This window comes from Desmodus rotundus, chromosome 2 (genome assembly GCF_022682495.2).
Source record: "Desmodus rotundus isolate HL8 chromosome 2, HLdesRot8A.1, whole genome shotgun sequence".
NCBI classification, from domain to species: domain Eukaryota; kingdom Metazoa; phylum Chordata; class Mammalia; order Chiroptera; family Phyllostomidae; genus Desmodus; species Desmodus rotundus.
This window is the reverse complement of record NC_071388.1, coordinates 22,407,453-22,435,204: the sequence shown is the minus strand read 5'-3', so window position 1 is coordinate 22,435,204 and position 27,752 is coordinate 22,407,453. Positions and strand designations below refer to the sequence as shown.

Below are 27,752 nucleotides of genomic sequence, written 5' to 3'. Positions count from 1 at the left end.
GAAAGGGAAAAACGGAGGCAGATACAGCACAGTCTGGTAAATCTACATGAATAGTATTGTATGTTTATTTTTTCAACTTTTCTGTAGGTTTTAATTAAAAAAAAAAAAGCTGGGGGAAGAAAGAGACATGGACCTAGTCCTTGCCCATCTCCTTTGCTAGTATACAAACAGACAGTGGGTGCCTCTCTTTGAAATTGTATTTCAGTTGTGTCTTGGTGTCTGGTTGAAACGTTGAATATTAATCTTACTATGTATATCAAGTCCTAAAAGTATAAACATATGGAATGACAATTTCAACCTTAATATGTATGTATAGGGCATTACAGTATATGACACATTGTCACTTTCATGCTCGCATGTCATATTTACAACAATCTTGGAAATAGATAGAGAAGGTAATATTTTTATTCTTTGCATTTTCCAAATAAAAAACTGCAACAGCAAGTCCGAGCAACTTGACCAAGTTTGCACCCCTAAAACTAGCGCCTTTGGCCTCTGATTGCGGACTCGCAATTTTTTTTTTAACTACACATATTAAATACCCAGGAAAGTTTTAACAAAACCATTTACTCTCTTATTACTGCATTTTATACAGAAAGCAAGAGAGAGACCGAAGGGTGTTTATTCACCGGGGAATCCCAGATTAGCAATGGTACAGGTGGCTCTGCTCACCCCATTGAGTCAGCATGCTGGTAAGCCGGGGGATGCTGCGAGGTGGCAGGCTCGGGTCCATAACCCCACCTGCCCAGGCTAGCGAGCTAGATAGCGCCAGTCTCTGAGTCCTGCCTACGTCATTGCAGATCGGCTGCAGCATAATGAGGAACATATAAAGGTGAATATAAAAGTGAATTCTCCTGAGACTGAGTCAACATCCTCTCAGAATATGGAGGTAAATCTTGTCACAACTCCAGCGATCCTCCAGGGAGACGAAACTCCCACAGAAGGAAGTGCACATGAGTCACTAACCCACAGCCCAGAATATTAAGCAGTTCTGTTTCCTCTAACAGCTGGGGTGAGCAGAGGCCATCTTCATTGTCTCTGTGTCTCTTTCTTTTTCTTAACTACAAGTTCCGTAAGGAAGAGAGACCCCACCCTTTCTGAGCTTGCTGAGAGCCAGAGTCGTGATGAGGAGGTCCCGCAGGCCCCCAGATATGTGGCCCACCTTGTTTCTCCTTTGTGTCTTACTAATGACAGGGGTTGAATCTCTTCTGTCTTTACTGTTGAAGGAAAAGGAGGTGTGGGGAGAATAGAGGAAGTAGCTAAATTATATAGAATATAAGCATATTCTCCTTCCAGAATATGGAAGAAGACCAGGACTTTATGGGACAAGGTTGGGAATCTTTGACTTTCAAAGAAAGCACAAAACATAGCACCAGATGATGACAAATTATTATCTGAAATACAGTTTTCTTTAAAGCCAGCCCATCACGTGTTTTCCACAGCCTTGGCACTCTTAACTCCTCACCATGCTCCAGCAGAGGCAGCTGTTCTAAAGCTCCTGTCTCTCTGTGGAACTCCGATGGGAAGATACTTGCCATCCAGGGCTTTGTTCCTGATAGACACATATTGGAGTTTCCACGTTCAGAAGTTGGGGACCTCTGTTAATTGTGGAAAATTTTTCAGTGGCCTTAGAAGACTGCAGATCTGAGGCAGCATGTCAACAACTAAGAATGGCAAACTCTGCAATGTGTCTTTGCTGTTACTTTATTCAGTTCTGCTCAAGAAAGTAAGAGAAACAAACAACTAAGGAGGGTAAATGAAACTGGATAAAGAAACAAGCAGCTTGTGAGACACAGGCAGAGCTCACATGGTGTGTATGGTAAAGTGAAGTGGATTAGTAACCTTTGAGTCATGGCAGCTTCCGACAAAGTAGAGAATGTGTGTGCTGAGCATCGAGAGGGAAGAATGAAAAGATGTGATATTCACAATGTACCCATATGCCTACAGCACCAAATATTGGAGAAACCCTGAGTATACATGAAATACGTGAGGACTCAAATGAGGTCTTAAATCAGCCATCCGTGGGTGATCCCAGTCTGTCCTCAAAAATTCTGCGCACAAGAAATGCGGAGTCCATAGCGGTGCAGCAGGCTGACCACAGGTGAGCTACAGCTGATGGCCAGGTGGATCTGTCCCCGAGGCCTCCCAATACAGCAAGTGTACTTTCGACCCAGGCACCTTCTGTCTGCTGAACTTTCTTGCTCAAACCTCAACTCTGACCATTATAACCACACCACCATGGGGAAGGCCAATGTGGCTGCGAGAGAGAACAGGTCACATGAACACTGCAAGCCCCGAGATTCAGGTAGCTGAGTCCCTCCACCAGCTTGTACCGTATCCTAACTGTTTCATTGCCCCTGTCTCTTTGCCCTTGACTCCCTCTCACTGTGCTTTTTACTTGGTGGAATAAACCATGTGATTTATGCATCTTAATTTGTTGTGCAAGCCTCTCTGTTTTGGAACCTCTAGGATTACCTGGTAATGGACTTGGAGGCTACGATTGCATCAGGGTTACTTCCCACATGACAAATTTACAATAAAACCATGCAAACAATAACAGCAAAAGAATGACAGCTCAAACTTCCTGAATAATTATATACTATGTACTAAGCAACATTCTAAGCATCTTGTATATATTATCTCAAATAATCCTACTGACTCCATAGAGTAAATATTATTACTTGCATTTTACAGATAAGTCAACTGAGGTTAAGAGAAGTTAAATAACTTGGCTAAGAACACATAACTAGTATGAAATAGAAAGACGATTTGAATTAGGGTCTGACTGGTTCCCAAGTCTTGCCCTTCCTACCTGGGGTGAGGTCATGCTATTCCCCCTGTATCTTTCTCAGTTAGGTCCTTTGGACACCCCATCCAAAATCTACCCCCCATACTTCCTATCCTTCCCCCAGGGTTTTTTTTCCACACTACTATGACCATCTAATGTAACTTCCTTACTAATTTAATTTCTGTCTCTCCCACAAGAATGTAATTTCAATAAGGGCAGAATGTTTCCCTGATTTATTAGCTTCAGCTCCTTCCAGTGCTAGGCACATAGTAGCCATTCAATGAATATCAATTGGCTGAATGAGTGAATCCCATTATTGAGTTTTTTTCTAGATATACATTTGAAAATAAAGTCACAGGCTCAAGATTGCCTTTTGACCAAATAGATTAACTCTGGAAAATGTATAATTACATGAACATTAAAGAGAATGGAGAATTTCAGAACAAAATTCCAAGGAGAAAAAATAGGCTAGAAAAAAATTCCTACAGTGGCTGGTGTGGCTCAGTGGATTGAGGGCTGGCCTGTGAACTAAAAGGTCACGGGTTCCATTCCTAGTTAGGGCACATGGCTGGGTTGCAGGTCGGGTCCCCAGCTGGGGGTGTGCAAGAGGCAACTGGTCCATGTATCTCTCACCCATGATGTTTCTCTCCCTTTCTTTTTCCCTCCCTCCCCCTCTCTATAAAAATAAATAAGCAAAATCTCTTTAAAACTTCCATTGCCAACTCTGTACCTCGATTCCTCCTTGGCCTCACCACAGAACCCAGGGTGGCCCAGCAGCTAGGCCACCTTCCCTTTCATCACGTTATAGTTTCAGGGCCGTGGACTTCTCCTATGACTCCCTCTGAGGAGAAACCCAGGCATTTCACATGCACGTGCGTCATGCGGGGCATTCTAGAGCAGGGTCACGTTAGCGCCCCTGCTGTGGGCGAGGTGCTGGACTCACGCTGCTGACTCGCTCGGGAGTCACTTTATGTGTCACCTCCGCTTTCAGCTGAGGATGTGGAGCCTCAGTGAGGGTAGTAAGTCGCCCTCGGCATACAGTCTCATAGGTACAAAGCCAGGGTTTGAAGCTGTGTTCATCCAATGCCCTCCCCCTGCCAGTTTACTGTGCAGAAATATTGTTCCAATGAGAAAGAGACTCCCAATAAACAGAAACATGAGATATTCTAAAAAGCCTCACCAGAGACTGAAAGAACCCGAAATGAACCCAACCACCCCCCAGTGTCGATTCTTAGAATGCATGGAATAAATTGCTCTTTTTATGACAGGACTTGCTATTTTGTAAAGGATAAAACATCAGCTGAATAGGTTGAAAGTAGCAGTAAAATTATTGGTAAATTCACAGTTAAAATGGAAACAAAACTGATTTCATAAAATTGGAACGCTTTTTTTTTTTTGTGCTACGTGCTTGGTGTAGGGTTTGGCTCATTTTCTTGAATATGAAAATCATTTTCTCCAAATTAATTTCTTGAAAACTCAGCTGTCTCAGCCTTTCAAGCCAGGAGGTTAAATTGGTCTGACAGATACCAGAGGCCCTCAGGAGCATCCTGGCCAGAGTCATAAATGAAATGTGTTAGATAATTTTAATTTGATATAGTAATCCTCAGGGACAACTGAGCTGCCAGAGAATCATCCCTCCATTCACTTCTGCACACTCAGGTATCAGTCAGATTTCTAGGGAGCGATCCAGCATCTGGACGCTGCTGCTGTTGCAGATGAAGAGAAATGGAATGCAAGAGTGGCCTGGGGCTGCCTGCCAGCAACCCATCCTTCTTCATATCACCCTGAAATGCGTTAAACAAGATTAAATAGCAGAATGGTCATAGATGCTAGGAAAACAAAATAGGTCTTCAAGCAGGAAAGGTTAAGTTGTATCTTTAATTTTATAGTTTCATGTATTCAGTTGCTCAAATACTTGTTCAGTCATCCATTCCATCCTTCTATAAATAATTTATTGAACAACTATTATGTGTCTGGTGCTCTGCTAGACTGGAAATCAAATTCATAGACGTATGTGGTCAAATACTGTAGCCGCATGTAGCTATTAAGCAGTCGAAATGTGGCTGATCCAAATGAAGATGTGCTATAATTGTGAAATATGTAACAGATTTCAAAAGACTTACTATGAAAACAAATCTAAAATATCTCATTAATAATTTTTATAATGATTACATGCGGAAATATTTTTAACATATTGAGTTCAATTAAAATATATTTTTACAATTAGTTTCACCTGTTTCTTTTTCTTTTTTAATGTACCTAATAAAAATTTAAAATGCATATGTGGTTTGCAAAATATTTCTATCGGACAGCACTGTTATAGACTATTTACAAGAGATTTCTTCCTGATACTGTTGTTGTTATTATGGCATGTTGAGAGTGGCTTTCAGGGAAGGTAAAAACACCTGTGGGCAGACGGGATGGTCCAGTGTGATTAGATAACACTTCTAGGTTTTAGGTCATTAAATTTCTATGCTGAAAACTTTATTTTTGTTGCTACATTTCTAGATCCAGTGTTCTGGAGTTTTAAAAATGTAGGGAAATTGGGGTGCTCGGTATTTGCCATTTCCTGGTATTTCCTGAGCGGTCACAGGATGCCCTAGATTCCTGAGTGCCCATAGTAACACTGGGAAGACGGCCGAGAAAGAAGTGAGTGAAGAATGGGTTGTTCGATTCGGTGGTATGATGGGAATGAAGCCAACTTGCATCTTGTCTCTATTATTTGAAATAGGACATCTGGGTTGTTTTATGTCTGCATGGACCTGCTAGCAGAAAAAAATAACTAACTTGAACTGTAATTGGTAAGGAATAATATCTAATGAATCAGGGACTATCTACGATTAACTAGCTTCAGCAAAATGCTCTAAATAAAAGTTAGAAAGCTCAATTCCAAGTGTTTTTTAAATTAAAATTTAATTAAAAAACCATCATATTCTCAGATTAACAAATGAGTGGGCACCCTTCCTTCATTTCTATACAGCTATATAAACTAAAATTGGTTTCCTCTTTTGGTACATTGTTTATACCCTCCTTTCCTGCCTACAGTCATGCTCAATCACGTCCTTCCTGGAGCAGTGAGAAGAGAATTGATGAAGAAGTTAGCCTGGCACTTGGGAAAGACAGAAACCACCCCCCCGCCCCCCCCCCCCCAAGCTCCTAGTACAGGTTCTCAGACACTCAAATGCTGCCTGTCTATCCTTATCTGGCATGACTCATTGGGATGAACTTTCTCTTGTCTAATGAGCTCCAGAGAAGATATTAAAATACACATTGAGAGTTTCTGGAAATGAGAGAATTAAGAATATGAGTATCACAGAGCATGAGGAACTGTCCATGGCTCTCTTGGGAAGAACACAGCAGCATAAGAAAGAAGACATAAACTATGGGCTGATTTTTCCCTGGGACTGGAAAACATGCCATCCATGCCAGACATTGTAGCAGAGACAGATGGGATGGCAGCAGCTGTGAAAGGAAAAATGACTTACTACCAGGTGAACAGGAAAAAGTAACAAGGACAGAGGAAAAAGGACACGAGTTCCCTTCTGTTGTCTGGAACATATTGCTATAGCTGTGAAAGGTCTAATGGCCTTCCATAGCGTTGCAAACAAAGTGTCTTTCTCCACTGAGTGCACACCTAGAATTCTGTCCAGAGGGCTCACTTTTTATCTGTTGGTTTTCTAAGGAAGAAGGGAAGGCAACAACCCATTGAATATATGATGCCAATACATTGTGAAGAAGATGCCATTGCTAATCTTTTTCTGGCAAAATTGGTTGCTATATGATAAGTCTAAACTGGATGAAACTCATTCTACTTTATTTTAGAAATGTTCCCAATTAACACCCTTTCATGGTGCAAATTAAACGAATGGGGTTGGCATTTTAATAAATTTAAACCGAAGTTGTTTAAAATATGCCTTAGAAAGCTGGGCTCGGATCTCTCATTTGGTCCCTGGGTTTTGAAATGGGAGTCCAAGCACAATTATAAGTTGGTTGTGAGGGCTCTGTGGAGTTGTCAGGGAATGGTTGAAACCAGTGAAAGTGACCTGCCAGTGCTGAGGGTCTAGGATAGGATGCCCAGGCACTCACATATAGCATGGTACCCATATGAGCAGATTTAATGTATGAAAATTCAGCAAGACCCATTTGCCAACCACTATTGCCTCACTTATATTAGAGAGAGATGGTTGTAATTGAGCTTAAAATTGCCAATGTGAGTCGCTGAAATAAGAAAACTATGTGAATAATATTAGGAATTTTCTAGCTATTACAAAAAAAAACAGTGGACAAGTATCTAGTGATGATTTTGTCACTATATTTGGAGAGGACATTGAATAATTAATTGAACAGAATAATGTTGACTAAAAAAACTACTGTAGGGTTTTCAAGAGTAATTCTGATTATACATAACTTTTACTTTCTATATGTTTTTAGAAACATTAACAGCCCCTCCCTAAGCTAGACCCCATTGTACATGTGCAGCTTTGACCGACGTATATACACATGTGATTTTCAAAATCACCGCAGAAATGTGTCTTAGTAACAGCATGAACCCGGCAACAGCCTAGACACCATGCTCTCCATTTCTGGTGGGGCAAATGCAACCACGCCTGCCTGGCAATTTCTTATTGTCTGTCTATTTCCCTGTCTATTTCTTATTTTCTTCTTATTTCCTATTTCTTCTTCTCTCTATTGCCCAGGTCAGTGCTTTCCTCAGGTATGCTGAGAAGTAGAAGTAGAGAAGTAGAAAAGACAAAATATAGAGAATGAGTTTCCAGAGACATGTGTCAAGCTGTCATTTCCATCAGGCCATCTTGGAACAAATGGGTACACGAAGTTTGAGCACATTCTCTGAAAGCTAGGGAGAAGTCACGGAGAAGCTGTTTCAACTGGAGCAAGTCCTACGTGAGGAAACTGGTTGTGGTGTGTGTCCCTGCTAAGTCTTCCTAGAGGAATAAGACTCAGAGCCTGATAGGCCAGCTAAGAGTGGGTCCGCTCCTCGTGGGAGTGGGGGACAGAGGGCTGCATTGCAGCTGATGTGGCTGACTGCCACAGAGCCATGCTCCTTGACCTACTCAACAAGTGTGAATTCTTCATTAGGCCTCGGAGCTTGGACAATGACTCATGATTAAAAAGCTTCCTATTCTGTTTCATGGAATTTTCTATAACAAAATAAGGGAAAATTCCAGCAGAGGCTAGACAATACTACAGTTCTTATTAAAAATAAAAAAAGAGAGAGAGAAAACAATTTGAAGCACCCTTCTAATAAATTTCAGGACATAACCAGTGTTTATACCACAGACACCATTATCTTATCTGTATCATATAGTTTGGCTCCTAAATGAGAATTTCCTCCTTCTATAGGTACATAAAGCAATTATAAAATTGTTTGTTTGAGAGACTACTACATTATATCCCTAAAGTTAAAGATACAAATAGGACGAGCAAAATGAGGAAAAAAAGACTGAAAAGTTCCAGATGTTCTTTTTACCCTGTGCATGGTATGATTGCCAAGGACACATTTACAAAGGAAAATAGTGGCTAAGTCCTTTAAATGGGAAGCAACTTCAGTCTTTCACAGCCCCCACTACACAGCATTTTACTGGACACTTTCACTCACCTAGATAGCTTTAGCATTCTGTTTTCATGGTTCATTGAGAATAGTGTGACATCATGTTATCCTTATAATAACCACTTCTTAGACTAAAAACATTTATAATTTACTTTATCAAACACCCATTCTTTGCTTTGATAAAAATATGCATTTTATGTCATTCCCATGGATAATTTCTTACTAGGAATTTCCAACACTGATACTGCTTTATAATAAATTCCTAATTTACTCAGAATCAAGAGAGCAGAAAACTCTAGGAGAAAATTATATATTGGTCAGAAAAGCAAGCCGCGGAAAAATCAATATGTACTTTGATCATTAAAACTTTTATAACTTCTAGAGCCCAAGAATAAATCTTTATAGAACCTGGTGTATTATAATATCCTGAACTACTTTTTGAATCATCACAGACAAATTTATCTTCACTATAATTTTATGTTGATTACTCTAGCCTAATTCGTTGTGAATGTATAAGTCTATGTCATAATGTCAACCTCAAATAACAAGAACATTCTTTTTTCCCCTCTTCTTCACAAATATTTTCATTTTTATTTGCCTTGAGTAAATAATAACCCATGATTGTAAAACTCAATTAACTAGAGCATTCTTTTTCTTTTTTTAATTGATTTGAGAGAGAGAGAGAAACATTGTCGTTCTACTTACTCATGCGTTCATTGGTTGTTCCCTATATGTGCCCTGACTGGGGATTGAACCCTCAACTGAGGTGCATCAGGACAACACTCTAATCCACTGAGCTAGCTGGCCAGGGCCTTGGACATTCTCTTTAGTTTATCCTCACAAGTTATCTTTTTTCTCAATAATCCTAGGTAGGTTGTATAAATAAATACGAAGTGAAGAAAATCTGTTTCAGGAATGTTCTGAAAGCTTCTGCAGGAGATGCCTAAACTAATGTCTTCAAACAGTTGTCACGGAAAGGAAATAAAATGTTGCAGCTCCTTGAGAATCAAAAACCAAATTGCAACGAAGAGTCTCATTTTGAATAGTAGCTCCCGTGAAACCTCTGCTCACGGTCCTTCCTAGCACTTGTTACCACAGATTGGAAACTAATCAGACCTAGAGTCATTATAAAATAGGAAGCCCCTCAGGTGACTTACTTCAAATAATGATGGCTGGGTTATAAACTCCCCTTCCAATTAGTTTTATTGTTTTAGTTGATGGAATCACAGAAGTGAAGTGAACCTGGAAAAAGTGAGCACTGTACCCAGCAGGAGCCACGATTCCAATGCCTGCAACTACTTTAAAAAATAATGAAGATGCAGGATTCTGAGTATTGGCTGTGAGGGTGAATGCTGAGGCTGAAAGACATCGACTGGAAAAGTTGTTATTTTTCATATTCAGTCAAATCAGGCTGAATATATTTCACTTCTTACTGGGAGTGGAATAAGTTGTCAGGCTGGAATCAATAACTCCTTTGTGACATCTCTGCACTCACCTTCCATGGGGGTGTTGCTGTCCGGCCGGTTCGCGAAGACCACGTCCACGTACTCGAGCTGCAGCCTCTGGAGTGAGCCCTTCAACCCTGGGATCAGAAGCAGGACAAACCGTAAGAAAAAGTCCAAATATGAGCACTATTAGAAAGGGTTGAAGTTTGGTTATGTTTAAGAATTTCCCTTTCTTTAAAAAAAATTGGATTAGTTTAAAAAATGCATTGAATACAACGATGTGTTACTTGACCTTTAAAACCTTGTAAAACTATGTCAGAGGCTGATTCTGTCCCCAACAAAGAAAAGTGATAGAATTTTCTCAGTGATACTATTAGTCCTACCACACCGGAAAATGCATACTTAGTGGTAATCATGAACAGTGACTCATGTGTGGCAGAATCTAGAGCAAAGTTTAGAATAAAAAGCAGTTTAAGAGTTTCTTCTTGAAAAATGCAAATTAATGTCATATGTTGGATTACATTATTAAGGGGCTTATAATGGGATGGAGATGCACAGCAAAAAATAAGAATAATATAAATCAGAAATGTGACTACCAACCCCACAATGTGTTATCATAGGAATAAGAAGGTTGGCACATGAAGGCGTCACTCAACATCTCATTTATTTGAACAAAGTTCCAAGAACCTTAATGACAGCCGAGCTCTACCATTTCTATTATTCTCCATTCTTTGGGGGAGAAACAAAAATCCTGGAAGCTATAAAGACCGAAGAAGTGATATAAAGGACAGAGTGAGGGCATAAAACACAATCTGGAACCCGTAATCTGTGTTTCAACCCTAGCCATTTGGACGCATTCCTGTAGGGATTCAGAAAACATCTATTTAATCTCAGTAAAATTAACACTTCCCTGAAATAGCATGCATTGTATATAATATTATACAACCGAAAGGATGACAGTGTTCAAGAGTCATTTTATCTCGTTTCCAGGAGGCACGGCATTTCCTTACCAGCCTGTTTAATTCCTCAGGAAGACCGGAGGTTTTTCTCTTTTTATTATAGGCATAAAATGAATTGCATGTTAAATGAGGCTCTTATAAATTTAAATTTGGCTCATTTAAATTTGAGTTTTCAAACTGGTTTATTGGCCAGTCACAATTACCTTTCTGACAGGAAAATGGAGTGCTTGAATACAGTTCTGGAAATATTTTTCACTCATTGAGAAAGGACTGTCTCTGGTGACAACTTGTTAAAAGAAGCACTGATGAAGAGGTTAGGGCAGACAGGCATTACGGGGTCTAACGCCTGCTCTTGAAAAGCTGCGGTGACTTTCAGGCTCAGGGTATTACCAGCTACCTCAAGGGGCATATCACAATTACATTTACCTTAAAAAGCACTATGATATGAGCCACCTTTTGGAAGTAATCATATATAGGGAGGAGGTAAGGGGAGGACAAGATAATGAAGCAAACAACTAAATAGGGTGTTACTAGATGTGAAAGGTTGGAAATCTATCCTAGCATGCTGTGTGATCTCACTTGGCTTATTTTACCTTTTTTCTGTGACTCAGTTCTCTGATCTGCAGTGAGGATAACAGTAGTCACTACCTTCAGAATTGCTGCTCCAGAGAGCAAATAAAATCAGTTGTCAAGTACTTTGTAAATGCAATAGTCTATAGAAATGTGGTAATTGTAACGGTGGTGGTAACATCTGGAAAGGTTCAGAAGGAGAGGTGCCAAAGGCTAAATGCCAGAGATTTTCACTAGACCGGCCGGTTTTGGAGGGAGGCATTTAGTGATGTTCTGGCCCCTGCCTGGCACTGGACACAGTGTGCTCCCTCCTGTTGATGGCCCTCTCCTTCTGTGTCTCTTCTAAGCAGCTCAGCGTGGGCTGAGAATAAGCAGGAGAAGAAGCTGTGACTGACTTGGTCCTGTTGTGAAGCTGTGTGATCAGTCATGACTTAAGTCACTTCCTCTTCTGGGATGTAAGCATGTTCTGAATCCCAATTTGATTCTGAAACTGTGCTGGGCTCTGGGAGTATAAGGATGTATGGACATTGTATCCATCCCCAAGGAGTTAACAGTGCATATCAAGGGCATCTATTGACATGGATTCATTATTCAAGTTAATAATGTGTACTAAATAATGGTATGAACTGTATGTAGAGTTATTGTATTTGGTCATTCCTTACCTAGCAATTCTTTCTCTGGGAAGCACACACTTAAGTGTATTCATGTAAGAAACAATGTGTTGCATCATGTTAGTGATCCACCCAGTCCCTACTCTTACTTTGAAGTGGAGTAAAAGGAGATTGTGCCCCTATGAGACACTATCCACTCACATTGAAAATCTCAAGTCTTATAAACTGTTATATAAATTGTGGATTTTACTCTTCATGAGATGGAAAAACATTGGTTGGGAACTGGAAGGTAAGGAAATGGGAATGAAGCAGGAGAAGTACCATATTTTTTCGGACTATAGGACACATTGGACCATAAGACACACCTATGTTTTAGAGGAGAAAAATAGGAAAAAATCCCACTCCACTGCCTCCCCGCCCCCCACCCCCCACCTACAGAGAGCCAGGTAAGCTACATTTGGACTATAAGACGCACTCCCATTTTCCTCCCAAATTTGGGGGGAAAGTGCGTGTTATAGTCCAAAAAATATGGTAATATTTCCCTGAAATATGTAATAGGATAGACTTCCATTTTGAACTGATCATTCAGCGGGCTGAGAATGACCTGTAGGGGACAAGAGAGAAAGCAGGGAGGGAGACCACTAAGGACATTACTGCCCCAGATCAAACTTGGACAAAGTTGGTGAAAAGTGTTTAATTTGAGGACAAGTTGTATAAGCAAAAATAACAGGACTTGCTGGTCTGCTGGATATAGAGTTTGGAGGTAGAGGACCCAAGGATGACTCAGATTTTTGGCATGAGAAGTGAAGTGACTGTTAGTAAAATGAGGAAGTCAACAGAAAAGCAGATTGGGGGTGGTGGTAGTGAGAGCCATGATAAGTCTGAACAGTGTATCAGTTGACCACTACATGGGGCTCTTGGCAGCTAGATGGACCAGTCCAGCATTCAGGCAGACATCTATGTGTATGCAGGTGAGGTACAGGGTTTGGGATCCAGAGCACTAATTCAGGCTGTGCTGAATGACCTTGCCTATGTCTCTTAGCCTCTCTGGGTCTTAGGTTCCTCACCTGCCCAAAGACAATATGGAGCTAGATGAACTTTCTTCTTTGACTTTTCATGTGATTGTAAACCACATCAGGTAGTCCTTTCTCTTACTATCTGGATACTTTGATCTTGTGAAAATAGCTAAATCATAGCAACAGAAAGACATGCTCAACAAATATCTCCTTGAGGACTTCCAGCCAAGATGGAGGCATAGGTAGACACACTGTGCCTCCTTGCACAACCAAAAGAAGGACAACAACAAATTTAAAAACAAAAAACAACCAGAATTGACAGAAAATTGAACTGTATGGAAGTCCAACAACCAAGGAGATAAAGAAGAAACATTCATCCAGACTGGTAGGGGGTGCGGAGACAGGCAGCTGGGTGGAAAGGACTTGTGGCAAGGTGGCAGCTGGTGGACAGGGCAGTCCCACATTCACGTGCAGATAAACCGGGAGGAACAACTGGGGAGGTAGACAGACCGTGAAACCAGGGGTTCCAGCAGGGAAAGAAAACTTCAAAACCTCTGGCTGAAAACACCTGTGGGGGTTGAGGCAGTGGGAGAAACTCCCAGCCTCACAGGAGAGTTAATTGGAGAAACCCACAGGGTTCTATAATGTACACAAACCTACCCACCCAGGAATCAGCACCAGAGGGGCCCAATTTAATTGTGGGTAGCGGGGGAAGTGACTGACCATCAGAGAGCGGAGCAAGCACCATTGTTCCCTCTCGGACCCCTCCCCCATATACAGCATCACAATGCAGCGATATGGGTTCCCCTGCCCTGGTGAACACCTAAGGCTCTACCCCTTTTATGTAACAGGCGCACTGAGACAAAAAAATAATGGCCCAAATGAAAGAACAGATCAAAGCTCCAGAAAAAATACGACTAAACAATGAAGAGACAGCCAACCTATCAAATGCACAGTTCAAAACACTGGTAATCAGGAAGCTCACAGAATTGGTTGAATATGGTCGCAAATTAGAGGAAAAAATGAAGGCTATGAAAAGTGAAATAAAGGAAAATGTACAAGGAACCAACAGTGGCGGGAAGGAAACTGGGACTCAAATCAATGGTTTGGAGCAGAAGAAAGAAACATTCAACCAGAAGAGAATAAAGAAACAAGAACTAAAAAAAAAAAAAAATGAGAGGCTCAGGAACCTCCGGGACAACTTTAAATGTTCCAACATCCGAATCATAGGGGTGCCAGAAGGAGAAGAGGAAGAGCAAGATATTGAAAACTTATTTGAAAACACAATGAAAGAGAACTTCCCAATCTGGCATTGGAAATAGACTTCCAGGAAGTCCAGGAAGCTCAGAGAGTCCCAAAGAAATTGGACCCAAGGAGGCACATCATGATTACATTACCTAAGATTAAAGATAAAGAGAGAATCTTAAAAGCAGCAAGAAAAAAAGAGACAGTTACCTACAAAGAAGTTCCCATTAGACTATCAGCTGATTTCTCAAAATAAACCTTACAGACAAGAAGGTGCTGGAAAGAAGTATTCCAAGTCATGAAAGAAAAGGATCTACATCCAAGATTACTCTATCCAGCACAGCAGTCATTTAGAATGGAAGGGCAGATAAAGTGCTTCCCCGATAAGGTCAAGTTAAAGGAATTCATCATCACCCAGCCCTTATTATATGAAATGCTAAAGGGAGTTATCTAAGAAAAAGAAGATAAAAAATATGAACAGCAAACTCACAGTTATTAACAACCACACCTAAAACAAAAACAAAAGCAAACTAAGCAAACTAGAACAGGAACGGACCACAGAAATGGAGATCACCTGGAGGGTTATCCACAGGGGAGTGGGAGGGGGAGAAAGGGGGGAAAGGTACAGAGAATAAGTAGCATAAATGGTAGGTAGAAAATAGACAGGGGAAGGGTAAGAATAGTGTAGGAAATGTAGAAGCCAAAGAACTTACACGTACAACCCATGGATTTGAACTAAAGTCAGGGGAATGCAGGTGGGAGGGGGTATGCAGGGTGGAGGGGAATAAAGGGGTGAAAATAGGACAACTGTAATAGCATAATCAATTAAACATATTTAAAAAAATGTCTCCTCGAGAGCCATTTAGGATTTATTTCCCATAAACAAATTGTCAAGTTGTACTTCCACTTAGCAAACGTTTGTTGCGCACTGGCTTGGGGCCAGGTATTGTTCTACATTTAAGTAGACATACAGAAATGCATTAACCTCGGCTCCAGAGGGGCATCCTGACAGCTAATGATAACCTAAGGAGGAAAGTGCTCCAGTGTGGTGAGTGCACTTGCTGAAGGCATTTTTGCCATTAGCCTGTCCCTGGACACCAACCCAGTATCTACGGGACCGAAAACAGGAGCAGCAGGGGAAATGCTCCCTGCCCTTGAGGAATGCCTAGAAATTAACTGGCAAGTCCTCAAAAGTCCACAGGAAAATAAATTATGTTATACAAAGGAAATGGCTTTCAAGTGACAATAGTAAAGAGAAATCTAAGTTCATTTTTCGTTTAGGTTTTGAAGTTTAATGGGAACTGTATTGTTTATAAGGTGATCCTTAAGTCAATTTAAGCCTGTTTTACAAGCAACTATCTAAAGACATATGCTCAGTCCAGACTGGCAGAGAAGTGGATCAGGTGCTTAGTGTTTCAAGTTCAACCGTGCAGAGAGACAAGGAAATCGATAGTCTGGAGATTCTGCAAGGGTTATATTAAAATACGCTGCATTGTCATCTTTTATACCTACCACACATTTGATTTCCTATCTAGCGTGAAAGAAAGTTGCCATAAGTAATGTATACAGTTTCCCTATATAATTTTCCAGGTTCTTCTTGGCAGACCTCCCAGTCACGATTTAAGACACACTTGCTTTTTTCTTTTAAATAAAGACTGCACTGTATTAGAATAATATATGTGCCTGTATCTCCTATCACAAAACATGATTATCCTGGTGGGTAATTTCAGTTACTATGAACATGATACACTGGGCAGCAATTCTGTGGTGAATCCATTTGTTATGAAATTTATTTTTTATTAAAAAATCATGTTATCTTTTTTGAAAAAAATAGTTTAGATAGGAGGGCTTAACATTTGCCATTCATCAAAATAGTTTAAGCAGAGCGTTCTCAGATTATTTTCTTTTTCTATTCCTAAAACAATGACGGTGGGTTTGTGTTTTGAATCACGTAAGAAAACTGTTGTTTACCTGAGAGGCAAATATAGACTTAGACACGGGCCCTGTAAAAGCAGGCAAACAATTTATTCTTACACTGTGGCTTACCAAGCCATTTTTATTCTTTCATGCTAGATACTGAAGAAATTTTATCTACTGAATTTTAACACTGGCATAAATTTGGGCTTAATGAACATTTATGGAATGGCAAGTGAATGGATAGAGTTTCGGAGTCTGAAAGGGCTTCAGGATTCTAAATGGATATAATTAACCTGTTAGGGAAATTTCTACCCCTCCTTGTGAATCTAAGGAGAATGTTAGTCCTACCTGGCTCTAAGTCAAGGACTTTGGGCTCATTGAAAATGTCTTTCAATATGAATTTTTTCAAAACTACATTATGTACAAGCCAAGCTCATTTTACACTTTATAAGCTAACTCTGGTGGCCAAGGTCACCCAGCACACAAGTGGCCTGAACTCTACATGAATTGGGCTTCTGTCCTATCCTTTAAAAGCAGTTCTCAAATGTAATGTGTGTACAAATCTCCAATGTCAAGTCAGGTCACTTTCATCACAGGACAAGTACTAATGAAACCCAGATTTTCTAAATCATTCAAACCTTATTTTGGGTCTGAGAAATCCAATGTCCTCCCCCCCTTTTTTTCCTGCAAAATTCACTCAATTCCCTAATTTTAGCCAGCCTAGAAATATCCTTTTTGCTGACTCTCTTGTACTTATGAACAATTTTTGACTTTGGATGAAACTATGAACTATAAAATAATAGTAATAATAACACCACAATAATAATTGATCCTAATTTTTTTCAGTCTTAAACGTTTGAAATTTTGTGTCAAAGTTTGAATCTGGGTCAATTTGAATTTCAGATGAACTGGTTTATCCATCCTGAGAGATTAGTTCCTAAGAGAATTCCTGACTTATTTAAAAGGAGAGAGAATTTTCTTTGGCTGGTGTGGCTCAGGGGATTGAGTGCTGGCCTGAGAACTAAAAGGTTGCTAGTTTGATTTCCAGTCAGGGCACATGCTTGGGTTGCAGGCCAGGTCCTCAGCTGGGGGTGCTCAAGAGGCAACCACACATTGCTGTTTCTCTTCCTCTCTTTCTCCCTCTCTTCCTATCTCTCTAAAAATAAATAAATAAAATCTAAATTAAAAAATATAAAAGGAGAGCAAATTCAACATATTTCTATTAAGTTGTATGAGGCTTCAAAAATTGATTTTAAAAAAAGAGAGAGAATTCTAAAATTATGAACAGATGTTGGTAAATATTAAAGCAATGGAGATTCGGTAAAAAGCCCAGTAGCACGCTCTTCTTTTTCTCTTCAATTTTGTTTCTTTGTTGATTGCCAGTATGAACCATTCTCTGGATCTTGTTTTTAATCAATTAGAGTAAAAATAAAAAGAAAACAAGAATTCTGTAGGTAGTACATTGCTGCTTTGTCCAGCTTGTTGCTACAAGCCTGCTTGGGTTTATTTCTCACCAACAGACTTTGTCAGATGACGCAAGTCACAAGGGCACATGCTAGAGCAGGGATGGTAACCATGCGGAGAGACAGGTTGGGTCTGACTCTACACTGTCAAATTGGACACCAAGGCCTGAGAAGGGATTTTGTTTGGGTGAGGAACTTGGAAGCTTTCTCTAGTGCTAGAATGCGGTCATTCACTGCGGCAGCCTGAGAAGGTTCCCTCCTTAGTAAAGGGTGTCTCATCCATGGAATGGTGATGAGCAGTTGCACTAGTAAGAATGATGATGATGATGATGAAAAAATTTATTAAGTGTTTATTATGTGGCAGACACTGTGCTCAATACAAATGACCTAATTTCAATCTATACATAGTAACATTATAAAGTAGGAATATTTATAGCCCATTTTGTAGTCAAGGAAATGCAGACTTAGTGAGGTTAAGAAACATGCACCAAGTCCCCCAGCTCATAAATGCTAGAGCTAGAACTCAAACCAATGTTTATCTGATTTCAGAGCTCAAAATGCCTACCAATATATTAAAAATTCATTAATGAGAATTTCCAAACTCAAACAAAAACTGCAGAAACAACAATCAAATGTGTGTGTTTATGTATATATACATGTGTGTATATGTGTGTGTGTATACACATGTATATATATTCCAAGATTTGGCTTCGAAAGTTCCCATTTTAAATTAAATGATTGAATACTGGAACTATTACTTTTCTAATGGGAGTCTAAGACATTTCCAACAAGATAACTTTATAGGTCAATAAAGATTCCCAACTTCCAAACTGGGATGAATGTCTTCAAATTCAACATTATCTTTCACAGGAGAGAAAAGTTTACAATGAAATGGTAGCCTGGGGGAAAATATTGGCAATGCATGTAACCAACAAAGAGTGAACATCATTAATATACAAGGAACTTCTACAAATTAATAAGACCAAGACAAACAGTTCCAAAGAAAAATAGCCTAAGAATATGAAGAGCTAATTCCCAGAAAAAGTAAAACAAAATTATGAAAAGAAACTCAAACAAATAAATATATAAACAAATATATAAACAAGAAAATAAACAAAACTAGCTCATGCATCAGATTTATACATATACCATGTTCATGGATTAGAGGAATTAACATCAATAAAATGTCCATACTACCCAAAGCAATCTATAGATTCAATGCAACTCCTACAAAAATACCAATGGCATATTTCACAGATCTAGAACAGATATTCCCAAAACTTATATGGAACCAAAAAAAGACCTAGAATAGCCTCGACGATTCTGAAAAAGAAGAACAAAGTTGGAAGGATCACAATACCTGAATTTAAACTATACCACAAGGCCACTGTAATCAAAACAGTATGTTAATGGCATAAGAACAGACACATAGATCAATGGAATGGAATAGAGAGCCCAGAAATAGACCCATGTCTCTATGGTCCATTAGTATTTGACAAAGGGGGCAGTAGCATACAATGGGAGTAAAACAGTCTCTTCAGTAAATGGTGTTGGGAGAAATGGACTGCTACGTGCAAAAAATGAAAGTAGACAACCAAGTTATACTGTGCACCAGAATAAACTCCAAATGGATAAAAGGCTTAAATATGAGTTATAATACCATAAAAGTTCTAGTGGAAAACATAGGCAGTAAAATTTCAGATACTCTATGTAGCAATATTTTTGCTGATATATCTCCTTGGACAAGGGAAATAAATGAAAGAATAAACAAATGGAACTACATCAAATTAAACAGTTCCTGCATGGCTAAAGAAACTATCATCAAAATGAAAGGGAACCATCCGTATAGGAAAACATATTTGCCAATAATACATTGGACAAGCGTTTATCCTCCAAAATATATAAAGAACTTATATGACTCAACACCGGGAAGACAAACAATCCAATTAAAAAATGGGCAAAGGACCTGAAAGATACTTCTCCAAGGAGGACATACAGATGGCCCATAGACATGTGAAAAATGCTCAATATCACCAGCCATCAGAGAGATGCAAATTAAAACCACAATGAGACATCACTTCACACCTGTCAGAATGGCCATCATTAATAAGTCAACAAATAAGAAGTGCTGGTGAGGATGTGGAGAAAAGGGAACCCTAGTGCACTGTTGGTGGGAATGCAGACTGGCACAGCCACTGTGGAAAAAAATATGGAATTTCTTCAAAAAACTAAAAATGGAACTGCCTTTTGACCCAGTAATTCCACTGCTGGGAATATACCCTAAGAATCCTGAAACACCAATTCAAAAGAACTTATGCACCCCTATGTTCATAGCAGCACAATTTACAATAGCTGTGTATTGGAAACAGCCCAAGTGCCCATCAGTAGATGAGTGGATTAAAAAATTGTGGTCCATTTACACAATGGAATACTATGCAGCAGAAAGAACGAAGTCCTACCTTTTGCAACAGCATGGATGGAACTGGAGACTATTATGCTAAGTAAAATAAGCTGGTCGGTGAAAGAGAAATAGCATATGACCTCACTTATAATTGGAATCTAATGAATAAAATAAACTAAAGAGAAGAATAGAACCAGAGACACGGAAACATGGAAGAGACTGATAGCTGTAGGAGGGGAGGTGGGATGCAGGGATTGGTGAAAGGAAGGGGAAAGGGAAGGGAATAAACAAAGAACATGTATGAATGACCCATGGACATGGGCAATGAGAGGGATCGATGCAGGTGAGAGGAATGGGCTGGGTAGGATGGGCAAAAGAGAAAAAACTGGGATAAATGTACTAGAATAAACAGTTAAAAAAAGAAAAAGAAAAGAATTTTGTGTTAAAATATGCATTATTCTTTGACTTACCAATGCCACTTCCAGTTCCTATCTCATTTACATGAGAATGGTCATTTGCACAATTCTTTATATTACTAAAAATGGAAATAACTCATAAATCACACGTGTATGTGTATACATATGCGTCTAAATTTATTTTAGTTGCGAAAAAAGTAAAACTTCGGTTAATACATATAGCTTACTTCCATTGGTTTAACACATATGTTTCTCTGTTTCTAGGTAGGTTGTGTAGATGGGTAAGTCAGTCAGTGTAACTGTAGGGAAAAGCTGGGAAGGATTCACATCAGATCGTCAGACTGTGGAAGAAGAGGAGGTGAGCAGAGGCAGCACTTCACCTCTTCATCTACTTTTATGTTTGAAGGGGTGGGATTAGAGTATACTCGGTAGTTTTGGTGACTTGGGTATTTCATAAATAAAGTTAGCTTTAAGAAGGATAAAAATCATCTGTCTGAATGATTAATCATGAATGTAAAGTTATAAAATCTTGGATTTTAATGAAATAGTTCATGAACTAGTATAAAGATTTTGGAAATATGTGGCTGCCCCTTTTAACATTGTTTTTTTAATTGTGAAAAGGTATAAATGTAAAATTTAATAATATATAGACAAGAAAGAAAGAAATAAAAATTCCTGACAATTTTCAGAGTCCTCACTGTGAAGTACTCTACTATGTAACAGGTCTTGCAGACTGTTTTAGTCCCTGTTTCTTTCCAAGCTGTACACAGTTTTGAGTGCCGTCCCCAAAGCAATGGCACTGTGAATCAATCACCCAGTAGCAATTTTGTACAGATTTTTTTCCATGCATATGTACTCTTTTTTTAAAGTATAGCAATCTTAACACATGTCCACATAAAACTTGTATACAAATGTTTACAGCACCATTATTCATGTAATAGTCAAAAAGTGAAAACAACCCAAATGCCCATTAACTGATGAATGGATAAACAAATATGGTGTAGTGATACAATGAAATTTTATTTGTCAATAAAAGGGAATGAAGTGCCGACACGTGCTACAACATGGATGAACATTACATTAAGTGAAAGAAGCCAGTTGCAAAATATCACATATTGTACGATCTCACTTATTTATATGAAATGTCCAGAACTGGAAAATCTATAGATTTGAGATAAAAAATAGATACGTGGCTGCTTGGGGCTGTGGGACAGAGAGTAAGGAGGGGAGCAGAAGGGACTACTAGTGGGTACAAGGCTTCTTTTGGGGGAAATGAAAATGTTTTAAAATTAAATTGTGGTGATGATTGCACAACTCTAATTATACTCAGAACCAGTGAATTGTACACTTTGAATGGGTAAACTTTTATGGTTTATAAATTATATCTAAATAAAACTCTTTTTAAAAGTGTTATAAAAGTTTTATTAATGTTAGCGTAGCTGTAAATGCTAAGAATTCTAGAAAATTTGGCCTTTTTCTGAATTTCCCTTCTTCCCTCTCTGTTACTACACTCCCAACTCTCAGCCCCAGGAAGAAGCCTGGCTGACTGCGGCTCTTTTTATAGCGAGTTTCCCCCTCCCAATGTGCTTTGAACCTATTCGGTTGAAAACCTTTCTTGAATCAGCAGCCCACAGATGAAAGTAAAATTGAAGCAGCAGTACCTACCTTCAATTATATGTTTTCTTGACAACCCTCGTTCCGTTTCAGCTCTAACAAGAAAAAAAGCAAATGACTTTGAGTGGGGTGTGCTTTCTTTTATCGCCGTTTCAAAAGTACAGAAGAATAATCATTCCAGATTCTAGACTGAATTGCTAATTTTATAGCCCGTTCTTGGAAAATTCTGCACTGCTGCAGGCTGAGGAGAGAAGGCCGATGGGCAGCACACGGGGCCTCTTTTCTTCGGAGACCCCCGGCGGTGAATCACCGCACCACGGTGATAACTACTGAGCCACCCACGCCCTGTCCATATGCAATTTGACACACGGCTCAACCTTCCCACCTTGTTCTTACCAATCCTAAGCAAACCATATCAAACCAAATCAAATATAAAATAAAATAAAATACTTGATATAAGTTTGTGAGTTTATTATAAGATTGCCACACTGCTGATGCCATTAGCTTTTCTGAGAAAGGAAGCAAATTTGAAAGTGCCTTTTGACTTTCAAAAGAAATGAGCAACTATTGTCTTTTAAAATGTGATAAGATGATGACCTAAGATGACCAAGTTTTAACCAGGACTTGTGCCTTTTCAGACCATTCTCAAGCTCTGGCCCATTAGAAAGAAATGTGGTCCCTCTGTTGGAAAGTATCGAGGAAATGTTTCTTCAACCTCAGTACCTTTGGCAACCTCTCGTATGAGCATAGGCACCACTTGTCTTCGGTGATTTTGCATCTTTTGTATTATACACTACGGTGTGTAGTACTCTACCCCACATTGGTTCTTGCAGAGTATCTTACTCCCTGATCATTTCTACACGACAGGCCAGGTTTGGAGCTGCACTGCAGAAGCAGCAGCCATGGCACCGCGACTCAGCGCACAGACAGCGAAAGGCCACGTTTCTCACAGGCCACGTGTTGCTCTATTTTTATATAGACTACATAGTAGTAAAACTCCAAGTTCCATTTTTGTTTTTGTATTTTTCATAAGCAAGCTCAAAATGAGTGATAAAATAAGAGTGAGTGCGTGTGTGTGTGTGTGTGTATGTATGTGTATGTACACACATGCATGTTGATTCGGAGATTTATAAAACCTGGCCTCTGCCTCCAACTTTGTTTTTAACTATTCCCTATAAATTCCAGGAAGGTAAATAAGGTTTTATTTGTGTTTGGTTTTTGTTAAGAAATCCTTGAGATTTCCATGAAAAGGTATATGGAATAGCTTGCTGCATTCGTACATACTTGTCTTAAAGGCCAGACTTCTAAGTCCTGCTGGATAATGTAAGTACTAGTTCAAACACCAGTAGGTCCATCAGAGGGCAATTCATCCTCTGACATTTGTTCTGCATCCCACACCGGAGAGAGGACGTCTCTTTCATGTGACCTGACAACAAGGGACACAGGAGGCTTTGCGCTATTCTCTGATGAGAGGCCCCTTTTGGTCAGCACTTCCAGAGCTCTCTGCAGAAATGATCAGAGACTTACATGTGGGGCCAGACAAGATATTTTTATCTTTGCATTCCATAGAAGTCTCTGAGTTTTGGTAGATTTGAGTAGCTTTTCTTCTGTGATGCTATGTGCTTATTTCCTTTTCCCAAAATTTGAACTCTATTTTAGAAATGGTTTTAAGTGTGAGGTTGGTATTTGAAGACTCTCCATGGATCACTTGATAACAAGTGACCACATGCTTTGCACTAAATTTCTTTGGGATCATCTACCTAAAATTGAATCCAAGCTAATTGCTATCTCCTTCGAGTGAAAAACAATCATCTTTCTTTCTAGACCAATTAATTTTGGTGTATTAGATATAAAATGGTTGCCTATAAAGATAAAAGCACAAACTAGTAGTTGTTTCCTGTAAAATAGAGAAAATAAAAGGTATTTAACTTACTTTCCACCCCAGTAGAGTTTGGTTGTAATGACCAGGCTGGACCTCCTGTACATTAAACAGAAAAACACACACAGAGAAATATTAAATAAATTGCTGGTTATTGTACTGAATCATATTATTATTATAACACAAAAAGAATTCATTGTACCTCACATTTTAAAAAAATTGGTAAAAAGCTAAATTTGCTAATTCGTATCAAATTTGTTAATTCGTATCAAATCTGCTAATTCGCAATATAGGAACAGAGAGAAGCTAGTGAGTGAGGGCTTGAAGTCAGATCCCACAGGTAGAGGCTGAACGGAAGAGATCTTTACCCGGAGGGGCTGGATGGAGGAGGCTGAGGGCAGTGACCGTGGGGGTGGGCGGTAGCAGAGCGAAGGTAAGCTGCAGACATGGAGGGTCGGCAGTAGCACATGAGAAGGGGAGATGAAAGGACTTAAAGGATGCATTGCTTTAGGATCTCAAACAAACAGCCACCAACTAATGCTTAACTTAGCATCTGACAGAATCTTGAATCTTGATGAAGCGTGAACTTTCCTGGGGGTAAGTCCACCCTCCATGGACCTAGTGGCTCTGGGTCACTACCCTATCCAACCATCCCATTCACAGGCAGGAATTGATTACATGGAAATATGAATGATGAAGTAAATTATAACAGGCAATAAGTAGGAATAAAATTTCTATGAGTGTCTTATTGAATGGAAATGTTATTTCAGGAAAACAGTCCCAAAATAATTATCTTAAGGTAATAAAATGTGGAGATCCTGTCAGCAAACATAGTACTTTCTCAAAACCACACCCAAAGGGAGGAAATTCCATTCTGATCATGGAATGAGAGATACGTCTGGAGAACAATAGTCATATAATTCACAATTGGGAAGATCCCAGTATAGGTTAGTCTCTCTGGGTATGCAATTCAATCGGACTCATCTAGAAGAAAAATGACTTGTGACTCAAAGGTTAAGACCAAACTTTGGGAGTATTTGCAACAAGGCATTTATAACATTTCATCATCTGTTATATTTCATTATACACATCAGGGCCCTCAGGTATAAAAGCCTCGCATGGTTAATGGTAACCAATGGGGAACGGCACTGACAATTCTGACAACTTGGCTGCCACAAGAGGAATTTGTAGAAAATGTCAGCAACCCATCCCTCTGAAGTTAATTCCCTGAAAAATAGTTTGAATCACTGTAACGGAAGGTCTACAGTTACAAGCATCTGGAGACCACACAGCCAGAGGAGCGGATGCACTTCCCAGGTCTGTCCTTGAACCTCATGAGACCTGGGAGAGTAGTGATCTGCCGGGGGGGCCAGGTCTCCCTTAGCAAACATTTTCAGAGCTTCACCAAAGGCTGGAATATGAAATATTATTAAAAAAAATGAACACAGAGCTCTTGATTATTCACAGCACTTGGGCCTGCCTACGCTGCACATTCTCCTCACATACAACCACCATAGACTCATTCTTCCAAGTTGGGCTTTCTGTAAAACGCTGGGCCCACATGGCTGTGCACGCGACCATTAACGTTCAAACAGCACGAGTAGACAGCAACCTGGCAAATCAGCCCTCACTCCGCGGGCATTTAGAATGGGTGAAGAATGATCACAGGAAGGTTTTACTTTGATGCAGAACAGCCTTCAAAACACTTTCGCACACCTGATGTCACTTTGCCAGCGTGACACTTTTTGAACAGCTATGACATCTATTTTACAGGTGGAGAAACTCAGACTCAAAGAAGGGAAGTAACTCGTCCTGGGCAGCACGGCCAGCCAAGTGGTAGCACTGGGACTAGACGCCAAGTATGTCCAAGTAGAAACTGCCTTTCTAAGCTCCATGCTACGATAATACAGTTTCTTTTCACCAGCTTTCTGCGGGCTGCAGTGAACACACATTAATATCCCGTGGCCTGGTGATAGCTTGATTTTTTATTTGCAAGACTAGAAGGCAGTTTGTGGAAAGATGCATGTTAATCTACTTTCTTGTAGGCATAAATAGGGTCTGCAAACTATGGAGAATGATGGGTAAATGTTCTCTGGGCATCCGGGGGGAAGGAGCCATAGCACTGACACGTCCCCTCCTGTCTCAGGTGTACTCAGTCACCTACCCCTCACTGCAGAGGCCACTGGACTACTAGTGGACTCATCTCCAGGGTCTCTGTTATAGGTTGAATTGTGTCCCTCAGACAGATATGTTACTTAAAGTCCTAACCCCCCAGTACCTCGAATGTCAGCTGATTTGAAAATAGGGTCATGGCACACGTAATGAGTTAAATTAAGATGAGGTTATACTGGAGAATGATGAGCCCTTAATCCAATGTGACCGGTGTCCTAGGAAGACACGCAGACACACATGAGGGGAGAAAGCACTGTGATGACAGAGGCAGATGCTGAAGAGCTGCATGTGCACCATGGAATGCTGACCATCACTAGCACCCCCAGTTGCTGGGAGAAGGCAAGGAAGGATTCCACCCAGAGGTTCAGAGGGAACGCGGCTCAGCGCAAACCTTGATTTTGGACTTCTGGCCTCCAGAACTGTGAGAGAATAAATTTCTGTTGGTTTACGCTATCCAGTGTATGGCACTTTATTGCAGCAGCCCTAGGAAATTGATACGGTCCCTGTTTGGGCAGTGGTGGGTGGACCAGCGTACTGAGTGGGAAGATAACTCAGGCAAGGTGGGGAACTGGGTGGGAGCATGAATATTTTTCCACAATTAATGCTGAATACTGTTCTTTCTTAACACCCTTACTGTCCCTGGAGCTGGGGAGGAAGAGAAGCAAGAGGGAGAAATTTGGTCACCAAAATTTGTTGACAACTCCATAAATTTCTGTTTTCCTATTTCCACAAGGACCTGTATTCCTACCAGACATTTTTCTAAGAGTGAAGAGATAGTAGCCCTAAGAATACAGGGAGCTCTGTTCTACCCTTCTAGTTTTCCCTCCAGAGGGAGTTTAAATGCTTTGTGGAAAGGCATAATAAAATCAGTCTGACCTATACTCTTTGAGAATGTCCCTTTCTCCTGGACTAAACTTTACACAAGCTTTGTACACATGCGTGGTGCAGGGTTCACTTTGAACAGCTGTCTCACTAATACTGTTGAATTGTTATTTATTTGGCCCTCAGTAGAGGTTATACCAGAGCAGAAAGAGGACCCCGAACTTGTCCACTGGTCTTTGTTGGGCTTTGTCTGACTCTGTACGCAAGCTGGGGAGGAAGTGGGAGCTGACACGCATAGTGAAATGGAGGGGGCTGTCCAGGCCCCCAGATGCTATGGGTTCCACTATTACCACTGGCTTTGGCTGCAGAAAGGGTGGGGATGGGACATGACCCCTCAAGGACAGAAGCTGAAGCACTTTCTTGAATGCCCAGGTGACAGGGCTCGCCGGACACAGGAGAGGCATTGGCAGATAAAGCTTTGGGTATTTATCCCAAGGGCTTCTTATTTCATCATTTCTTTGCATTCAGAGTTGTGAATAAAAGGAGCTGTGAAAATAAATATGTGTGTATAAATAACCAGCTCCTGTCAGCTGGCTTCCTTCACCGAAGTACCATAAATGGCAGTCAGAAGCCACGAAAGTGTCCCTTTCCTTTACGGATGAACACCTCCTGAACATCGCCTCCTTCTCAGCTCAGCCCCAAGGTGATTCACTGTGATTACTGACTAGTCAGTAAGTGTTGAAGCACAAGTAATGGACTTGCTGGTGTAACTTTCAAACCACTATAGGTCATTCATTACTAAGAGTTGACTTTTTTTGGACAACCTTTTGGTCAGTTGTCATCCAATTTTATTTTCCCTTCTCTG

The 27,752-nt window shown here is 40.1% G+C and overlaps 1 protein-coding gene across 5 annotated transcripts in view; it reads right to left on the bottom strand.

Annotated features, from left to right (window-relative positions):
- Positions 1-27,752, bottom strand: part of KCNAB1 (potassium voltage-gated channel subfamily A regulatory beta subunit 1) — a 364,487-nt gene that overhangs the window by 39,307 nt on the left and 297,428 nt on the right. For all 5 annotated transcript variants that reach the window (XM_071220559.1, XM_071220560.1, XM_071220561.1 and 2 more), the window contains 3 exons: positions 23,948-23,992; positions 22,066-22,109; positions 9,853-9,939 (listed from right to left, as the gene is read on the bottom strand). In XM_071220559.1, the coding sequence (XP_071076660.1) occupies positions 9,853-9,939; positions 22,066-22,109; positions 23,948-23,992 (176 nt within the window). The remainder of the gene's footprint in view (positions 1-9,852; positions 9,940-22,065; positions 22,110-23,947; positions 23,993-27,752) is intronic.